This window comes from Elephas maximus, chromosome X (assembly GCF_024166365.1).
Source record: "Elephas maximus indicus isolate mEleMax1 chromosome X, mEleMax1 primary haplotype, whole genome shotgun sequence".
NCBI lineage: Eukaryota > Metazoa > Chordata > Mammalia > Proboscidea > Elephantidae > Elephas > Elephas maximus.
In genome coordinates, this window is record NC_064846.1 from 160,560,514 (window position 1) to 160,579,233 (window position 18,720).

Genomic DNA, 18,720 nt, shown 5'->3' on the forward strand with positions numbered 1-18,720 from the left:
AGTTTGAATTTTAATTGTGAACAGACTTAACAGTTATCAGAAAGGGGAAAAAAAAGCTAAGGAGAGAAAAATGACAGTGCATAGTATCTTGTTCTGTGATATCATAGAATCTACTACCCACATGCCTGTGCTGTCTCCTCCACTTGTTGCCTCATGATAGTTAAAAAACAATACACTTGCAGTCACGCTTTGCTGTCCATAAATTAAAAAAGAAAAGAAAAAATGAGATCTGGAAGAGATTTGGTTTCCCCAAAGAAAAATGTGTTAAATAGCTTGGTGGTTAGTTAAGGGTTTTTTTTTTTTTAAGTTGTTATAAAAGTATATAGAACACCTTCTTTTCCCTTTTAAAAGACAGGTTTAGATCATTGCTTTTTTAATTTAGTGGAAGTATTTGCTTCAGCAGCTTTTCATAGATTGAGTTGTGCACATAGGAATTGGTGTACACGGACCATAGTGCAGGCATTTCCTTCTTAACACATCAGATTCGTTCCAGCAAATACAGTGAAACCTGTGACAGCCAGAACTCAACGGGACTGCCTTGTTTTTCCGGGTCTCGCAAGTGTTCTGCCTTTGACAGGGTGCCGTCTTACCACTTATCTATTGCTCAATTTAGTGGAAAACATTTGCGTTTTCCTCTCTGACAGGTTTCCGCCTTATGCAGGTTCTAGCCTTCGCAGGTTTTACAGTATATCTTGAACGGTAAACGTTTGAATGAGCATCTTTTAAGTGCAAAACTACCAGTAAGTAGAAATGGAATATGTGGTTTAAGATATGACTTCCACCTCAAGAAGTTTATAATCTACACAAAAGGACAAATATTGTAGGAGACCACTAGTGTAAATACTCATGAAAAGGTTTACATACAAAAAGAAACAATCTTTGATGGTTACAAGGGAGGGGAGTGGTGGAGGTGGAAAAACACTTAATAGATAAGTAGAAACTTTGGTGAAGGGTAAGACAGCACACAATACTGGGGAAGCCAGCACAACCTGTCCAAGGCAAGGTCATGGCAGCTCCATAGACACATCCAAACTCCCTGAGGGATCGAATTGCTGGGCTGAGGGCTGTGGGGACCATGATTGTGGGGGAACATCTAGCTCAACTGGCATAACATTGTTTATAAAGAGTGTGTTCTACATTCTACTTTGGTGAGTAGCATCTGGAGTCTTAAAAGCCTGTGAACAGCCATCTAGGATACTCCACTGGTCTCACCCCATGAGGAGCAAGGGAGAATGAAGAAAACCAAAGACACCAGGGAAAGATTAATCCAAAGGACTAATGGGCCACAAGTACTACAGCTTCCACCAGACTGAGTCCAACACAACGAGATGGTGCCTGGCTACCACCACTGACTGCTCTGACAGGGATCACAAATAGAGGGTCCCAGACAGAGCTGGAGAAAATTGTAGAACAAAATTCCAACTCAGAAAGAAAGACTAGAGTTGTTGGCCTGACAGAGACTGGAGAAATCCTGAGAGTGTGGCTCCTGGACACCCTTTTAGCTCAGTAATGAGGTCACTCCTGAAGTTCACCCTTCAGCCAAAGATTGACCAGGCACATGGAACAAAACAAGACTAAAGGGGTGCACCAGCCCTGGGGCAGGGACTAGAAGGCAGGGGGGAACAGGAAAACTGATAATAGGGAACCCAGGGTTGAGAAGGGAGAGCGTCGACATGTTGTGGGGTTGTTAACCAATGTCGTAGAATGATGTGTGTGCTGTTTGATGAGAAACTAGTTTGTTCTGTAAACCTTCATTAAAGTACAATAATAAAAAAAAAAAAACAAACAAAGATGTCGCTTTGAGGTCTGAGGTGTGCCTGACCCAAGCCATGGTATTTTCAGTCACCTTGTATGTGTGCATAAGCTGGACAAGGAATGTGGAAGACTGAAGAAGAATTGATGCCTTTGAATTGCAGTGTTGCCGAAGAATACTGAGTATACCGTGGACTGCCAGAAGAGTGAAAAAATCTGTCTCGGAAGAAGTACAGCCAGAATGCTCTTTAGAAGCAAGGATGACGAGACTTCATCTCATGTACTTTGGACATGTTACGAGGAGGGGCCAGTCCCTAGAGAAGGACATCATGCTTGGGAAAATAGAGGGTCAGTGAAAAAGAGGAAGACCCTCAATGAGATGGATTGACACAGTGGCTGCAACAATGGGCTCAAACAGAGCAATGATTGCAAGGTGGTGCAGGACTGGGCAGTGTTTCATTCTGTTGTGCATAGGGTCACTGTGAGCTGGGACCCATTCGACAGCACCTAACAACCTACAAAGAAAAAAGAATAATAGTCTATAGCTTAATTTTGGAAGTACAGTTTAAGAGTTTTCAAGAAAGAGAGATGTACCAGAGACCTCAAATAAAATTTAAAAAATTAAAAAGGTTTATAATCCAGTTGGCAAAAGTTAATTAAGAGTGAAGCACTTAAATTATGGGTTTAAGAAGCACTGGAAAGACGTCTGACACACGCTGTAGATGTGAGTACTCTAGGGATTCTGAGGAAGAAATGGCTGCTCCACGTGGGGTGCTGTGTCCGGTTCCCTGATAGCTGGACAAGTGGGGCTGAGCTTAGACACACCCAGGAAAACGGCAACCAAGCGCATTTAGCTCCTGCTAGCACTCACGGTGGGAACCCTGGTGGCATAGCGGTTAAGTGCTACGGCTGCTAATCAAGGGGTTGGCAGTTCGAATCCACCGGGCGCTCCTTGGAAACTCTGTGGGGCAGTTCTGCTCTGTCTTACAGGGTCTCTATGAGTCGGAATCGTCTCGATGGCAGTGGGTTTTTGGTTTAGCACTCACCATCATGACGAGGCCCAGTTGTTCCCACACTCTTTGAGCTGCAGGTCTTTGTACATTCTTTGCCCTGTGTCCTAGTTCTAGTCTGTTTGCTGTCAAGACAGCTGTTTTTCTATGCTGCCCTGCTGTTCCAACATTAACAAGACATGCTTCATTCTGTGTGGTATGGGGCTCTTTTCCAGGTCCAAGAGTACCAAGAGGCCCTGGAGGGAATATTAATCAGAGGCAAGAATGGGATCCACTTGGTTCCAGAACTGTATGCCATTCCACGTAACAAGGTAACCCAATGGCCCAGAGCCCTTTGTGCCACTGTCAAGAACTTAGGAAGTGGGTGATTGGCCATTTGGTATTTTCATCCTCCATTTAGGCCTAACTGAATCAACTTGGCAGCAACGGGTTTGGTTTTTGAGTTTAGGCCTAACACTTTTTCTCCAGAAGTGTCTTCTAAAGCCATAGGTAGTTCCTGTCTAGTGCAGGTATTTAGGGCTTGGGAAAAACACGTGAAGCATGCTGGACCATAGGGGCGTCAGCTGAGGCCCTACAGAGGCAGAACTAACCCTGAAAGTGCAAAGCACTGGTGTGCACTCTGTTCTTAGACTTTCCCGCAGGAGGAGAAGCCAAAGAGTTGAGAATCTCTTCCTTTGCTTCAAACAGTTCCCAAGCTAGGGTTTGAGAGATTGATGAGTTAGATGCTCTTCTACATTACCAAACCCATTGCCGTCAAGTCGATTCTGACTCATCGCGACCACGTAGGACAGAGTAGAATTCCCCTACCGGGTTTCCAAGGCTGTAATCTTCATGGAAGCAGGCTGCCACATCTTTCTCTCGCAGAGGCTGTTGGGTTTGAACTGCCAACGTTTCGGTTAGCAGGCACGTGCTTAACCACTGTGCCTCCAGGGATCCTTGTGGTACATTAGGGAGACAGAAACTGTCCAGTTCCAAGAAGATGCCTGTCTTGGTCACCTAGTGCTGCTATAACAGAAATACCATAAGTGGATGGCTTTAACAAAGAGAAGTTTATTCTCTCACAGTCCAGTAGGCCAGAAGTCTAAATTCAGGGTGCCAGCTCCAAGGGAAGGCTTTCTGTCTCTGTTGGCTCTGGAGGAAGGTCCTTGTCATCAGTCTTCCCTTGGTCTGGGAGAATCTCAGCACAGGAACCTCAGGTCCAAAGGACGCACACAGCTCCTAGTGCTGCTTTCTTGGTGGTATGAGGTCCCCCTGTCTCTCTGCTCACTTCTGTCTTTTATATCTCAAAAGAGATTGGCTTAAAACACCATCTAATTGTGTAGATTTCATTGGTATAACTGCCGCTAACCCATCATAGTCATAGAATTTACAACACATAGGAAAATCTCATCAAATGACAAAATGGTGGACAATCACACAATACTGGGAACCATGGCCTAACCAAGTTGACACATATTTTGAGGGGATACAGTTGGATCCACGACCATGCCCCAAGATGGTTTTGTTCTATCTAGCTTCCTAAATTGGGTCACGGGGGACTCACGTCTTGGTGGAAAGGTTACCCTCTAAACATCTAATGTTTCGAAGAAAGAAATTCTTAAGTCTTTTTGTCTCTCGGCTGTTCCCATTGCTTTGAAGTTTCACTGTCGAATTTGTGGAAAGGAAAAGGCCCTTCCGAGAGCGCTGTCATCCCCAAAATTGAGAGTACGGGAAATTGTAACCAGCAAAAGCATGGCACGCAGCAGCTGGGATTTGGGTGTTCTGTGGTTGAATCAGGTCCACATGGCCAGGGAGCTGGCAGGGATCTTTTGGAGCATCAGCTCAGTACCAGACCCCAGGCCCAGCGCCTCCCCCAACCACACACTGCCGCCTCACGGGTAGGCCCTCTCCAGGTGGCAGGGAATGTCCACGCCATGGATGTTCTCCCTGGGCCTCCAGAAGCAGTGCTGTAGGGGACTTCCTTTCACTTTTGCAGGGAAGATACATTTAAAACGAGTCTGATACTTGATCCTTAGGCAGAAAAGTTCTACTTGTACAGTTTTGGCCTTATTTAATCTAGAAGGAGTGATTATGTGGTAGATAATGGAACCAATTAAACCAATGAGAAAAATCAAAGAAAGGAATCGAGTTTCTGTGAGAAGTAGACTATGCTGTTGCTAGGAGCCTTTAAGGAGCCCTGATGACGCAGTGGTTAAGTGCTCAGCTGCTAAGTGAAGGATCGGCAGTTTGAACCCACCAGCTGCTCTGTGGGTAACAGTCTGCTTCTGTAAAGATTACACCCTTGGAAACCCTATGGGGCAGTTCTGCTTTGTCCCATAGGGTTGCTTTGAGTCAGAATTGACTCCACAGCAGTGGTGTTTTGTTTTTTTTATAATTTAGGAGCCTTTACTTTTTTTTGAGCTTATAGCAGTGCAGCCAGCCTGCTGGTTCATGCCCAGACTCCCTGGGCTGCCCCTTGAGGCTGCTATATGCTCCCGGTGGTCTCTCTCAGCCCCGCCAGCCTAGACCCTTAGCCCTGGACTTGATGGCTGCCTCATCCAAGCAGGAACAGACACGCTTGCACCATCCAAGCTCCCTCCGAACGGCATTTGTTCCAGAGTCAAGGGCAAGGCTTTGGAGTTAAGGAATAATGGTCTTTCTTCACTTCACAGCACAGGCCACCGAGCTTGCAGGGGCCGTTTTCTCTCTAAGGGTATAAGCCTAGGTTTCCTGCAGATGAGTTCATTTTACTATGTGCGATGTGTGTGTGTTGACAGGAGAGGCTGGCTGTGGGGGCGGGTAGTTACTTTCCAGCAACTAGATGTTCATATCCCTTATTCAGGTTGCTCCTTTTCTGGAACTGAGGCATTTGGCAAAACAAAATTAGTGATCAGAGGTTGTTTGGAACCTAGAAGCAGAGCAAATAAAAATAGATGGCTTCGGGGGTATTTTACCTGTTTTATGATAGGCAGTAACCATCCCTGTTCTACTGAAATGTACACGTTAGTGACTGTAGGACGTGCTAGGTGTTGTAAGTTACACTTTTCTTTCCGATAGACAGTGCTGGCTACACATTATAAAAAGTTACTCTGCAACTTTCTTCTGAGCTCCACTCTGACCTTCGGGTTTCTGTTTGTCATGGCAACATCCTCTTTGGTTCAGCGTGTTTATGCTTATGTGCTAGGCACCGATTTTGGACACTATCTGAAGTTGGCCACATTTCCTCTTGGCTACTCCCAGATGACAGCTGGGAAGGTTCATTCATCACATCAGTAGCATGTAGAGACCACTCAGAGGGATTCCTGCAGACAGGGCCACCAAAGGCCCAGGTGGCGCCTTTGCACAAATCAGAGAAGGGGCCTCGTGCTGGGAGTGGCCGCAGCCCCAGACCAGGGCCTGCAGCTTGGATTTCAGCCTCACCCATTTCCTCAGCGGGGCATTCTTGTGCCGGGCCCCACCCTACACAGGCCTCTCTGTCACCCTGCCTGAGACTAAGGGAAGTGTGTCCAACAAAGATGATGGGGCCATAGAGGTAGCTACAGTGCCATCTCGGTCACTGTGGGCTGGCCACCTAGTGGGGGCGAGACGGTCAGAGGAGTTAGTCAGCAAGCAGGAGGGGCAGCCACGAGGCGTCAAGGCAGCAAAGGTAATGCCTTTGAAGGCCTGCAAGCAGCTCAGGCGGACGGGGTTGGGTGGGTAAGGACAGGGCAAGGCTGTCTTTGGGCCTGGACACCTTGCCTGCCTCCTGTTCGTCACATCTGATGTTTCTCATTCTAGATCTTTGCAGTCTTACTTAACAGTACCAATTTTTCAGATGGCTTTGAGGTACCAGCTGACTGTAAAAGCAATCCTGCGTACTGCAGAACATCCAGGGACGACATAAAGCAGCAAATAAAGATAATCACTGTGACATTTTGGAGAATCTCCTTCCACATCATTATTCTGTTTGGTTATATGAGTACTGGTGAGGTTCGCTTATGCGCTTTAGGTTTTCTAAACGTTTACTACTACTGCAAGTTCTTAGAATTTTACTGAATATATTACTAAGGTCACCGATTGCTCCACCAGCAGAAAATGGGCCTCTTCATCGTGTACTTTTCCCCTTTGGAGGAAAAAAAAATAGTCACTAACATCTCCCCCTCCCTTAGTGGTTCAAAAGGTTAACATACTTGGCTGCTAACTAAAAGGTTGGAGGTTCAAGTCCACCCAGAGGCACCTCCAAAAAAAGGCCTAGCAATCTACTTAGAAAAATCAGCCATTGAAAACCCTGTGGAGCACAGTTCTACTCTGACACACACGGGGTCGCCATGAGTCGGAGTTAACTCGACAGCTACTGGTAACATTCCCCTAACCAGTGTTGTAACGACGCATAAAAACCCAAAGGCCAGCATGGAGTTTAGAAGAGAGGAAGTTGCAGAGTAACTCTTAACACTGTGTAGCCAGCACTGTCCATCAGATAGAAAGCTGTCGCATATTCTGAGGAGACAAAAGCTCCCCATTGCTTCAGCTTTTTGAGAACCTAATGGACAGTTGGGTGTAGTAGTCTGATTGGGTTTCCTCAGTAAATAGTGCCACCTACTGGTAATTCTTTGCATACACATGCAGAGTTTATAAAACCCTGGTGGCATAGTGATGAAGAGCTAAGGCTGCTAATGAAAAGGTGCTAACCAAATCCACCGGGTGCTCCTTGGAAACTCCATGGGGCAGTTCTGCTCTGTCCTATAGGGTTGCTATGAGTCGGAATCAGCTCAGTGGCAACTTTTTTTTTCTTTTAATGGTGATGGTGAACTTCCCGCCCAGTGATGCCCTGCCGTGGCTTTAAGCCTATGTTTTAGATCATGTTATCCGTAATACCAGCAAATGTAGCACGAGCCGGGAAACTCTTGCTGCTCAGAGCGTGCACTGAGAAGGCAGGCCAGACGTTCAGCGCCTGTGTCTTTACTTCTTGCTGTGAATGTGCTTATAGGAAGGACGCTGGCCAGGAAACAGGCCCAAATTTGAACACCACCTCTCTTGCTTATTACTGTGGCCCCCAGCGTCTGAATCTTAGCTTCCCAGGCTTGCATATCCCCACTCTTGCACAGAATGGGCCTGGGGGATTGGATGTGCAAGGGGACATGTTTGGTACCACTTTGTAAATTCTTAGTGTGCTCCCCAATGACAGGTACCATTGGTCTTTTTATTCTTTGACATTCTGCCTTCTTGAATTCTCTCTCTCTCTGCCAGGTAGACGAAGAATATAAGAACCCTCACACAGTGGACAGAGTACCTCTGGGGAAGCTGCCTCATCTGTGGGGTCAGTCCTTGTACATCCTCAGCACGCTGCTGGCAGAGGTGAGGAGGCTGATCTGAGGGGCTAGCTGCTGGGGGTGGCTGGCTGGGACTGCATTTTGTATCTTCATGCCTTTAAAGTCAGCTGGACTACATTGGCCCCTGAGGCCTGACTCTTGGGCTTGTGTGACTGTATTTCTGTTAAACCAGCTCAGTGTCAGCCATTTGCCGAGCACTCTCTATCCCTTCCTGCCAGTGCTCCTGGCCTGCAGCAGGAACCTGAGTTGATGGGCAGCAGGAGTCGGGAAGCTTCTTCAGCTGGCATCAGCACATCTGTGATAGATACAGAGTTGGGGAAGCTACTAGATCTGCTTCAGCTGCCTCAACACTGTCCTAGGTGCAAGAAGTAGGACTCTAAGTTGCCCCACGTGAACAGGCAGCAGGCAGGCTTTTCTGTGGTGAATTTTTTAGTCAGGAGTTCCCTCAGACAGCCCACAACACCTTTCCCTAGAATGTCTACTTGCCACCAACTCATTCTTTTTGTTAAGCTTTGACTTACTGTCCCCAGGCTTGAGCTTTTACAGTAGAAATGCTCGTGAGCCACCTAGAACTTCAGTCCCCAGACCTGAGTGTGGCAGAGTGGATCAGATGGTTCAACCTTCACAGGGGACCTGCCCAGCTGAGCACCTGGGCCCCTGGAGAGGACTGCGAGGGAGGAGCCTGGGGCAGGGAGCTAGGCTGCCACCTCTAAGCCCTGGGTGGGCTGCCAGGCTCTAGAACAAGGGAGGGAGCAGTGGGCCAGAGAACACCACTGGGGTTCTCAGTGTGTAGAAGGCCACCATTAAAGCTCTTGCAGTGGAAGCTGTCCTGAGAAGCTGTAGTTGCTGAGGTAGAGCTCCTCTTTCATAGGTATGTCTGGGCTCCCCAGTTTCCCGGGCATGTCCTTAGGGGTACAGACTGTATCTTCTACTTCTGTCTTTATTAGTGAGGAATACACGTATATCTACTTTGGAAAGTCAGCCCTGCCTCTACTTCTGTGACTTTAGGCAGGTTACTTAACTTCTCTGGGCCCCAGTTTCCTCATCTGTAAAGTGAAAAGGCTGGACTTGATCGTCTCTGCAGTACCTGGCAGCTCTGATTTCTATATCAGTGAGATGGGAAACAAGTAACTCTGCTCACCCGTTTCCTCCACTTCAGTGGAACGCCTTTGTCCAGGCCCAGCATTAGATCCAGTTCCTCCCCAGATCTCCCTGAGCACCCTGTTCCTCTTTCCTGAGGCTCAGACCATTTGTAGAAAATGTGAGGAGAGCCATATTCAGTGAAAGGGCACATCTGGCAAGCAGGCAGGGGAGGGTTTCAGTGCTTCCGAGTGGTCAGCTGCGGGTCAAGTCCCCACTCTGCTGCTTACCTTCGGCACCTGTAAAGTGGTGCTGATAATAGTGCCCATCTCACTGGGCCTGAATGTGACTGTGTCCGTAAAGGTGCTCCGTACTGCACTCGGCATGCAGTGAGGACTTATTATTATTATCATCCCTCGCACAAAGGGAAGCGTATTTGATTAGTCCTGGAGGGCTAACCCCTTGGCATTGAGTCTATCTTGACTCATAGCGACCCTGTAAAACAGTAGAACTGCCCCATAGGGTTTCCAAGGCTGTAATCTTTACGGAAGCAGACTGCCACATCTTTCTCCTGTGGAGCGGCTGGTGGGCTCAAACCACCAACCCTTCAGTTAGCAGCTGAGCACTTAACTGCTGTGCCATCAGGGCTCCTTCCTGGAGGGCTGGGTGCCAGAAATTTGGTACATGTCTGCAGTGGTGACTTGAATGGTCCATTCTGTTTCAGAGACAACAAGCAATTGAGTCAAAAATTATAAAGGGATAACATACTACCCATTGTGAGCCCCGGCGGGTTACATTTTAAAACTTAGGTTTAAGGTGTAGTTTTGGGTAATCAGTGCTTCATCGTGTTAATACTCCTCTTTTCATAGGGATTCCTTGCCACTGGTGAAATTGATCCCCTAAATAGAAGATTTTCCACTTCAGTCAAACCTGATGTTGTAGTACAAGGTTTGTGCGTGTGTTTACTATTCATGTTTAACTTGGAAAAACCAATGCTATTTTTAATTCAAATTGTTCCCTAGTTTCTTATTTAATTAAAGAAAAAAAAAAGCATGTACGTGCATTAGTGTCTAGCAGCTCTGTGAAATAGCTTACATGACTCAGTAGCTCCCAAAGGCAACAGTATTCTTCCCAGCCACAAATTTAATTTCTACAAAGCAATTGTTTTCTAGACCTTGATTCCATCTGGGGCACAAGTAATTCATTGAGCACCATTTTTCATAACTATTAGTCTTTGAAAAATCAAACCTGATCCTGATAAAAACTGAGAACACAAATGAGGATTGTTGAATCATTCTTCCCTTTGAGTTCTGGCCTCTGGTCAGAGCTCCAGGCCCAGGTTTTCACCAGCCTCCACCTTCTTCTCCCTCCTCTCTGGCCAGCTCCTCCTCTCAAGAGGGCCAGGGGCAGCTGGGGCTCTGCAGCGGTTCTGGCTCGTGACGCCCAGGTGCCTCAGAGTCCTTATTTGTAAGACCAGGAGACTGTGCCCCCCTCACCGGGTTGTTTAGAGATTAAATGAGAGGACTTCTTGGGAAGCACCAAATCCTCTTCCGTGCTTCCTGGAACTCTTATGTACCATCTTATAGCATGTTGTGCAGATACCTTCTTTCCCCTAAATTAGACTCTACATTTCTTAAGGACAAGGCCCATATCATTCTGGTAGCTTCAGTGTTGATTGGCACTATGCGCGTAATCCATTGAAAACAATTATTAGCAAATGAAAGGACTTTGGCGCCACTGCCTCGTTGTACTGCATGTGCCTATGATGTGGCGAGACGCCCCGCAGGTCGTCACCCGGTCAGTATTGTGCACGAGGCCCTCCGTGAGGTACACTGACCTGTCACAGCATGCTGATGAGGTAAAAATTGTGACAGCGGTTATCAGCAGCCCCATCTTAGAGGTTTAGAGATTAACTTACTCACTCAAGGCCCCGCAGTTGACGGCTGGGGGTGCGAACCCACTACTGACTTCCGGATGGCCTGCTCACAGCCTGACTCAAGAGTCTGTCCCCTTCCTTAGCCAGCGCGTGTGCTGTCAGCTACCCTCGAAAAGGCTGCTTGTCACACTGCAGGCTGGACCACACTTCTGGGTCCTGACTAGCATTTTAAAAAATGTAATAGACCAGAAAGGAAAATGTCAAGCGGGGCTGGTGTGTAGTAAGAGCAAGTGCAGTTTCAGAAATGTCTCTGCACACGGCCGTGTCAGCTCACAAGCCGCACAGGGCTCCGTCCACACCACTGCTCTAAAAGGGTAACGTCTGCAGGGAGCGTGTGGTTTTGATAATTGTGAATGTCCACGTGCCATCGGAAGCCCCAGAAGAGACAGGTGTTCAGGGAAGCCACCCACCATGGCTAATCTAGCCCCCTTTGCTGGGAGCTGGAGGGTTAGATTCCAGCCCTTGTTCAGCCACAGCTGGCCCTTTCAGCATGTAGTGTTTCCCTCAGGGACTTGGGAAGACCAGATCACATAATGGATAGTAAAATACTGTGACAAGTATCAAGTGCTGTATACACATAAGAGGTGACATTCAGGTCTTGGTGGCATTTCGATACATTGTATGTTCAGGCCCTGCCCGCCTGTGGGAACAATGGTGGGGGTTGGCGGCCACCTTAGCAGTAGCCGAGCCTCTTCCTCTGGCCTAGCACAGTGTCTGCAGACCCCAGTACTACCCAGCTGGCTCTGCTGCAGCCCACCACCCACTCTCCCTGTAGCCAGTACTGCCTCCTCCAGGGCCCTCCCCGGGACATCTTCCCTTTGCCCAAGCACTGCCCCTTCTTGCCAAGGCCAGCAGTCCTGGTGTGGCAGGTATGGCCTAGCTGATCCCTGTGCGGCCCCAAGTAGGGGCACTGACCCCCACCAAAGGCCCCCACGTCCCAGGCCCCAAGTTCCTCCTGCTGGAGAGCCAGGTGCCCTGGTTCACGCACTGCAAATGGGACCCCGCACAGGGCCAGGGTCAGGGCCAGGGCCAGGCCCAGTGCTATGGTTCTGGGTAGGCCAGGCTGCTGCCCCCACCCCCGCATCCTCACCAGCTGCCTGCTCTCCTTGCTCTCAGGAGGGTAGGTATTCCCAACCACTATCCTCCTCAGTCCAAGCCCCAAGTGTGAGCAGACTCCACTGATACGTCCTCTGGGGCCACAGGCACAGGCTTCTCCTGGCATCCCCCTGTGGAGCTTTTCCCACCCCTCCAGAAGGACCCCAGTGTGCTACTTGAAAAGATATGACAGGTTCAGAACCAGTGCAGACGCAAAGGGCAGCAGGACAGCAGTTGGAATGGGGTAATTTGGCTTGGGACCTGTTGAAGATGATTTCTACAAGTTTCTCCTCAGACTGTTGCACATTGCGGACACTCGAGGACAGAGGGAGACCGGCAGAGCAGCAGCAGGATGAGTGCCATGATTTTCAGAGCACACTGGTTGGTAGCAGAGCACGCTAGTGCAGCTCTCACAGGCCCAAGGAAGAGAACGATAAATAACGCAGAAGCCGCACCAGGAGGACAGAGGCCCAGGCTAATGCACTCTCCCTTCTCCTTGTCTGCAGTCACTGTCTTGGCAGAAAACAATCACATTAAGGAGTTGTTGAGGAAACATGGGATAAGCGTTCAGAGTATTGCTGACATTCATCCGATTCGCGTCCAGCCTGGCCGGATTCTGAGCCACATATATGCCAAGCTTGGTAGGTCTGGGGAGGTATCAGGACGTGGTTGGTGAGTGGGAATCTCAGCTCTAGGTTTGGGATCTGGATGGGGGGCCGGTGTAGGTACAAATTCTGAATAATTGGGAAGAGCAACACAGGAGGTGGCCCCACTGCTTCGCTTGCGCACAAGCTGTTCTCACGTCCTTCAGGAGGCGTCGGGGCAGGTGGGGTGGACGAGAGCCAGCTCTGCTGCAGAAATAAGGAGCCTAAGTTTGAAAAGCCACATGTGGAACCGTCACTTGTATCTCGATCATTCTTATCCGTAGTATCAGAAAATGTTTGTTTACATATAAAAATGGGAGGGTGTTCACTTGACTTTCTAACGATCTGACTATGTTTAGTATTATGGCTCAGTACTAAATAAAAGTAAGTGTTTATAAAAGGCCTTTTAATAGTTTTATTCCTTAGGGATATTGAACCGGGGCTGTTCATAATATTTGCATGAAAAGAAAGGGGTGGAGTTTGTTTATTGTCCCCATTTTTGGAGAAGGACTGTGGTACGAGAAAAACCAAACTCCAGAGTGGATTGTCTAGTATAAAAATAAGCCCAGCCTTAACCTAAGTTGCCTGGATTAGTTGTTATGGTATTTACTCAAACTCCGATTTCTCTTTGATTTTCAAATAGGACGAAACAAGAATATGAAATTGAGTGGGCGACCATATCGGCATATTGGTGTCCTTGGCACATCTAAACTCTATGTGATTAGGAACCAGATCTTTACTTTCACACCCCAGGTGAGAAGAGCAGGCCAGGAGCAAACCAACAAGCACCCCTTTTGTAAAGCTCTCTGTTCTGTCTGGTGGGCGTTTCTCCTTGAACTCGGAGCTGATACATGTGCATGTTCACGCAGAGACATGTAAGACAGCACCCAGTTCTTACTACAATTTTTTGCTCACAGTAGGTGCTCAATAAATGCTTATTGGCTTGCACTGAGTGGACATCACTTCTAGTCACGAGCAGTAGTGAACACACCGCTTTACAAATGTGTTAGTGACATGTCACTTTATGCCCCTGATTGTCACTAATCCCCAGTACTTGCATAGGCTGTTGTCATGCCCTCTGTGTGGCACACAGCCAGTCTGGTTTTCAGACCCCCAAGCCCTCGGTCGGCATACTGAATACTCTGCTTAGGTTTCTGATTATGGAAGTCTTCTTCCAATTTTTTGTTTCCAAAGAAAGCTTATCCCGTGAAAGTGCATACCAAATGTTTTTTATCCATTTGGGCAGCTAGAAAGACAACTTTGTCCACGTGGAGTGCAGCCCTCACCTACCTGGGTACACGGTTGGCCGTAGGATCTTGGGTCATGACCCTGGGTTGCTCTTTTTCATCTTAGTCCATTCCACTCACCAAAATCTTGTGAGTTATTTCCCCTATTAACGAGTTTTAGTCCAGAACCAAGAGTGGACTGGTTCTGAGGCCAAGAGGACAGTTTGTCACTGACATCAGGCAACAGTACCTTAGTCCACGTTAACAAGGTCATCCATCAGGTAAACAAAGTCTCCACGGCTCATCTGCTCCCAGTGGCTGGCTCACTTCGCAGCTCTCGCCAAACCCAGCAGCCCGGAAGAGGAGGAATTAAGGAGTTACTGATTTGCTTCCAGGGACAGCAGTGTCGAGAAAGGAGCTGAAAATGAATCTAGGAACGCACTTTCCCCTTCCGCACCAATGAAGCATAGTGGCTTCTCAGCAGGCGACAGATTGATTTGTCTGATCCAGAGGCAAGCAGCCTCGTGGTCAGACAGATTAAAGCCAGGACCGAGCCTTTCCCTGGCAACAAAAGATAAGAATGAGTGCTGCCATGAGTGACAACTTATGTTGCAAGATAGATAAAGGATGGCTTTCACCTGGCCTGTTTTGACTTTCAGTTCACCGACCAGCATCACTTCTACCTGGCCCTGGACAACGAGATGATCGTGGAGATGCTGCGGATTGAGCTGGCCTACCTGTGCACCTGCTGGCGGATGACGGGCAGACCCATGCTCACCTTCCCCATCACCCACACCATGCTCAGTAACTCATCCATTTCACCTGGCTTGTTCACACCCCAGTGTTGATGTGGGCCCTTTCCAAAATACTTAAAACAGCTCCCATGGAACGAGCTAAGTACTAGGGGACATTCCTTGGCCGTTGGGTTTCCTATCTTGGGAATCTTCTATGCCATAAGTATTTTAGTTAGTCCGTATTGATGAAAACATTTCTATGCATGCCCAAAAAACTTGTATTCCCAGATTAAGTAAACTAATCCATCACTTTTCCACCCTTAGCAAATGATGGTGCCGACATCCATTCTGCAGTTCTGTCTACAATTAGAAAACTAGAAGATGGCTATTTTGGAGGAGCAAGGTGATTTGTGATTTTTAAAAATGAACGTAACATTGGCCGTTTTTTTAAAAGTCTTTTGCTGCTCTGCCCCCCATTTTTCATATTAATTGTTGGACATCGAAGTGTGGAGCTTTAGAGTTAAAAGAAGTTCAAATTTATCTAATCCAGCCATGTGAAACTTGAATCATCTCTCAGACAGCCTTTGGTGGATGTTTGTTAAGCTCTCAGGGCCTGCTGTTGACAGCAAGTGGCCCTCACTTCAAGCTTCCCCTGGTCCCTCTCGGACCACCTACCTTTCCAGGGCCAGGCCCACAGCTGCCATCCATCCACTGTCAGACATTTGAATTCCAGTCTGCATAAGTTATCACCTGGTGAATGATATCATAACCAGGAGAAAGTACCGTAAGCCCATAATGAACCTTTTTTCAAAATAAATTCTTTCCCCAAAATCTCACCATTGTGAAAATAATACTGTCTGCCTTTGTTGAGCGCTTCTAGCATGTCTGTTAACCCTGCTATGTTCTCTCATTGAATCACCAGTTTGTAAGGTGGGCTCCGTTCCCTTTTTCTGGACAAGGAACTGTATAAAGAGTGGAGGTGCCTTGGCCAGAGTCACCAGACCGCCACGGCAGAGGTCTGCGTGAGTCCTGAACCTGGCCCTCAGAACCTGCTGTGCTGGAGGAGGCTGCCGGGAATCAGGGGGCCTGTTGTTTTTAGAGAGAGGCAAAGCACTCACAGAACTCTGTGAAGAGCTTACTCAGCTCTTAATAATACAGGTTTAATCTCATTTCAGCTTTCACTTTAGGCTGGAGGGTTTTTCTTTAAAAAGACTCAGTCGATATGCTGGACTCCACCCATAGGTCCACTTGGGGTAGCTCACGATCAGAAGCCCTTTGAAATTACTGCCCTTCCACCTTTGTGCCCTCTTTAGCCTAATAAATCCAACTCCTTTCTACTAGCGACTTCATAGAGAACGTATCTATTGTCTCTTTCCATTCTCCACGCCACCAGGGTGAACAAGACTACCCATAGAACTAGCCCCATGGCTCTGGGGGAAAGGTTTGTACGCCATTAAGAGAAGGCTCTACTTTCCTTCTGACCATCTTTCTACAAGCAGCCCATTTGCCCTCTGAAGCTCAAGCACCTATGAATTAATTTGTACTGCATGTTTCAATTTACTCCTCAGACGTTTATCTCAGCTGTTTAAACAAATTCATAATATGAAGCTGGCAAATGGGAGGGATCCTATTTTAAGAAGCACACAGAGGGTCTTTCTTCCTGTAGGAAGAACTCCATGGGCCCTCAGCCTCAGGGCTAGACCTGCAGAACTAGAAGACCGCAGCCTCTATGGAAGGAGCCCGCGTAGCCAGCCCCTGCTCCCATGTTTCAGCGGAGCTCTTCCCAGCCTGATGTAATAGCCACTCAGGTGACAGCTCACCCATCACATTCTTCTGGAAAGACATTTGGCTTTGAGAAGTGTCTCTTCTGTCATAATACCCCTGCCCCTCTGTGACTGAATTGGGTGGCAGGGACTCAAAACAATGACTCAAGTGTGCTCAGAGAATATTTGCTTACAGGCTTGTTCTGGTCTACTGGCTTTTAGGGCAAAAATCAAGGGTTAGTTCTAGTTAAAAGTGGTTTGCTCAATGTTTTGTAAAATCTTTGGCTCAGTGAGAAATTAGCAAGATTCCTTTTGGCCTTTAATATGCTGTGTGCTTCCACTTTATACTTTCTCTTGAATTTTTGTTTTAGTGTCTTGATTGACTACTTGTTGTTAGGTGCCATCGAGTCAGTTCTGACTCAGCAACCCTGTGTACTACAGAACGAAACACCACCCGGATCTGTGCCATGGTCACAATCGTTATGCTTGAGCCCATTGTTGCAGCCACTGTGTCAGTCCATCTCGTTGAGGGTCTTCCTCTTTTCTGCTGACCCTCTACCAAGCAGGACATCCTTCTCCACGGACTGATGCCTCCTGACAACATGTCCAAAGTATGTGAGACGTAGTCTCACCATCCTTGCTTCTAAGGAGCATTCTGGTTGTACTTCTTCCAAGACAGATTTGTTCTTTCTTCTGGCACTCCATGATATATTCAGTATTCTTTGCCAACGCCACGATTCAAAGGCGTCAATGCTTCTTCGTCTTGTTCATCGTCCAGCTTTCGTGTGCATAGGAGGCAACTGAAAATACCATGGTTTGGGTCAGGCGCACCTTAGTCTTCAAGGTGACATCTTTGCTTTTCAACACTTGAAAGAGGTCTTTTGCAGCAGATTTGCCCAATACAATGCGTCTTTTGACTTCTTGACTGCTACTTCACGGGTCTTGATTGTGGATCCAAGTAGAATGAAATCCTTGACAATTTCAGTCTTTTCTCCGTTTATCATGATGTTGCTTCTTGGTCCAGTTGTGAGGATTTTTGTTTTCTTTATGTTGAGGTGCAATCCATACTGAAGGCTGTGGTCTTTGATCTTTGTCAGTAAGCGCTTCAAGTCCTCTTCGCTTTCAGCAAGCAAGGTTGTGTCATCTGCATAACGCAGGTTGTTAATGAGTCTTCCTCCAATCCTGATGCCCCGTTCTTCTTCCTATAGTCTAGCTTCTCATATTATTTGCTCAGCATACAGATTGAATAGGTATGGTGAAAGAATACAACCCCGGTGCACAGCTTTCCTGACTTTAAACCAATCAGTATCCCCTTGTTCTGTCCGAACAACTGCCTCTTGATCTGTGTACCGGTTCCTCACGAGCACAATTAAGTGTTCTGAATTTCCCATTCTTCGCAATGTTATCCATAATTTGTTACGATCCACACAGTCGAATGCCTTTGCATAGTCAGTAAAACACAGGTAAACATCTTTCTGATAGTCTCTGCTTTCAGCCATCTGACTGACTACTTATATGGGGCGGTCTACAGAATCATGTATTTATTGAATCTGGCAGAAATGCCACCTGGTTGTTGAAAAGTCTCTCAGTGATTCATAGCAGAGGTTTGTCCACGCTCCACATGCATTTCTAACATAGTGTCTTCTTGGCAGAGTGAAATTAGGGAACCTTGCAGAATTTCTCACCACCTCATTCTACACATACCTGACCTTCCTGGACCCTGACTGTGATGAGAAGTTGTTTGATGATGCCAGCGAAGGAAGCTTCAGTCCTGACAGTGATTCTGAAATAGGAGGGTATTTAGAAGACAACTGTAATCGAGGTATGGCTTGGAATACTTGTGCAGGTGCTTTACAAAATTTATTTAAACCTTTTGTGATAAAATTGCCAGTAGGCTCAGGCACAGAAAATGATTGGTAATTAAAATAACAAAGAAGAGGCTTCTGAAGCTGGCATGTACTAAGATGAATAAAATGCTAATTTCAAAACCTAAACTGCAAATGACGCACTCAAAAGTCGGGCTTTATTAAACCTAGAAGGATGAAGAGTTTTCGGAACTAGGGGTTTTCACCAACTACATCCTGAAGAAGGAAACAAACTGCTTGGATTTTCGAAGGAAATGGTAGAATGATCTAGGCTTGATTAGACCCGAGTGGCGTAACCCTATGCATATAACATTTCTCAAATTGAGT

General features: G+C 47.1%; 1 protein-coding gene across 10 annotated transcripts in view; it reads left to right on the plus strand.

Annotated features, from left to right (window-relative positions):
• The window catches only part of PHKA2 (phosphorylase kinase regulatory subunit alpha 2), a 76,164-nt gene that overhangs the window by 38,845 nt on the left and 18,599 nt on the right, over positions 1–18,720 (plus strand). For 9 of the 10 annotated variants that reach the window (XM_049873420.1, XM_049873426.1, XM_049873427.1 and 6 more), the window contains 8 exons: positions 2,978–3,073; positions 7,968–8,075; positions 10,000–10,078; positions 12,668–12,802; positions 13,449–13,558; positions 14,691–14,835; positions 15,090–15,168; positions 18,181–18,350. In XM_049873420.1, coding sequence (XP_049729377.1) covers positions 2,978–3,073; positions 7,968–8,075; positions 10,000–10,078; positions 12,668–12,802; positions 13,449–13,558; positions 14,691–14,835; positions 15,090–15,168; positions 18,181–18,350 — 922 coding nt within the window. The remainder of the gene's footprint in view (positions 1–2,977; positions 3,074–7,967; positions 8,076–9,999; positions 10,079–12,667; positions 12,803–13,448; positions 13,559–14,690; positions 14,836–15,089; positions 15,169–18,180; positions 18,351–18,720) is intronic. The other variant, XM_049873428.1, reaches the window with a different exon arrangement.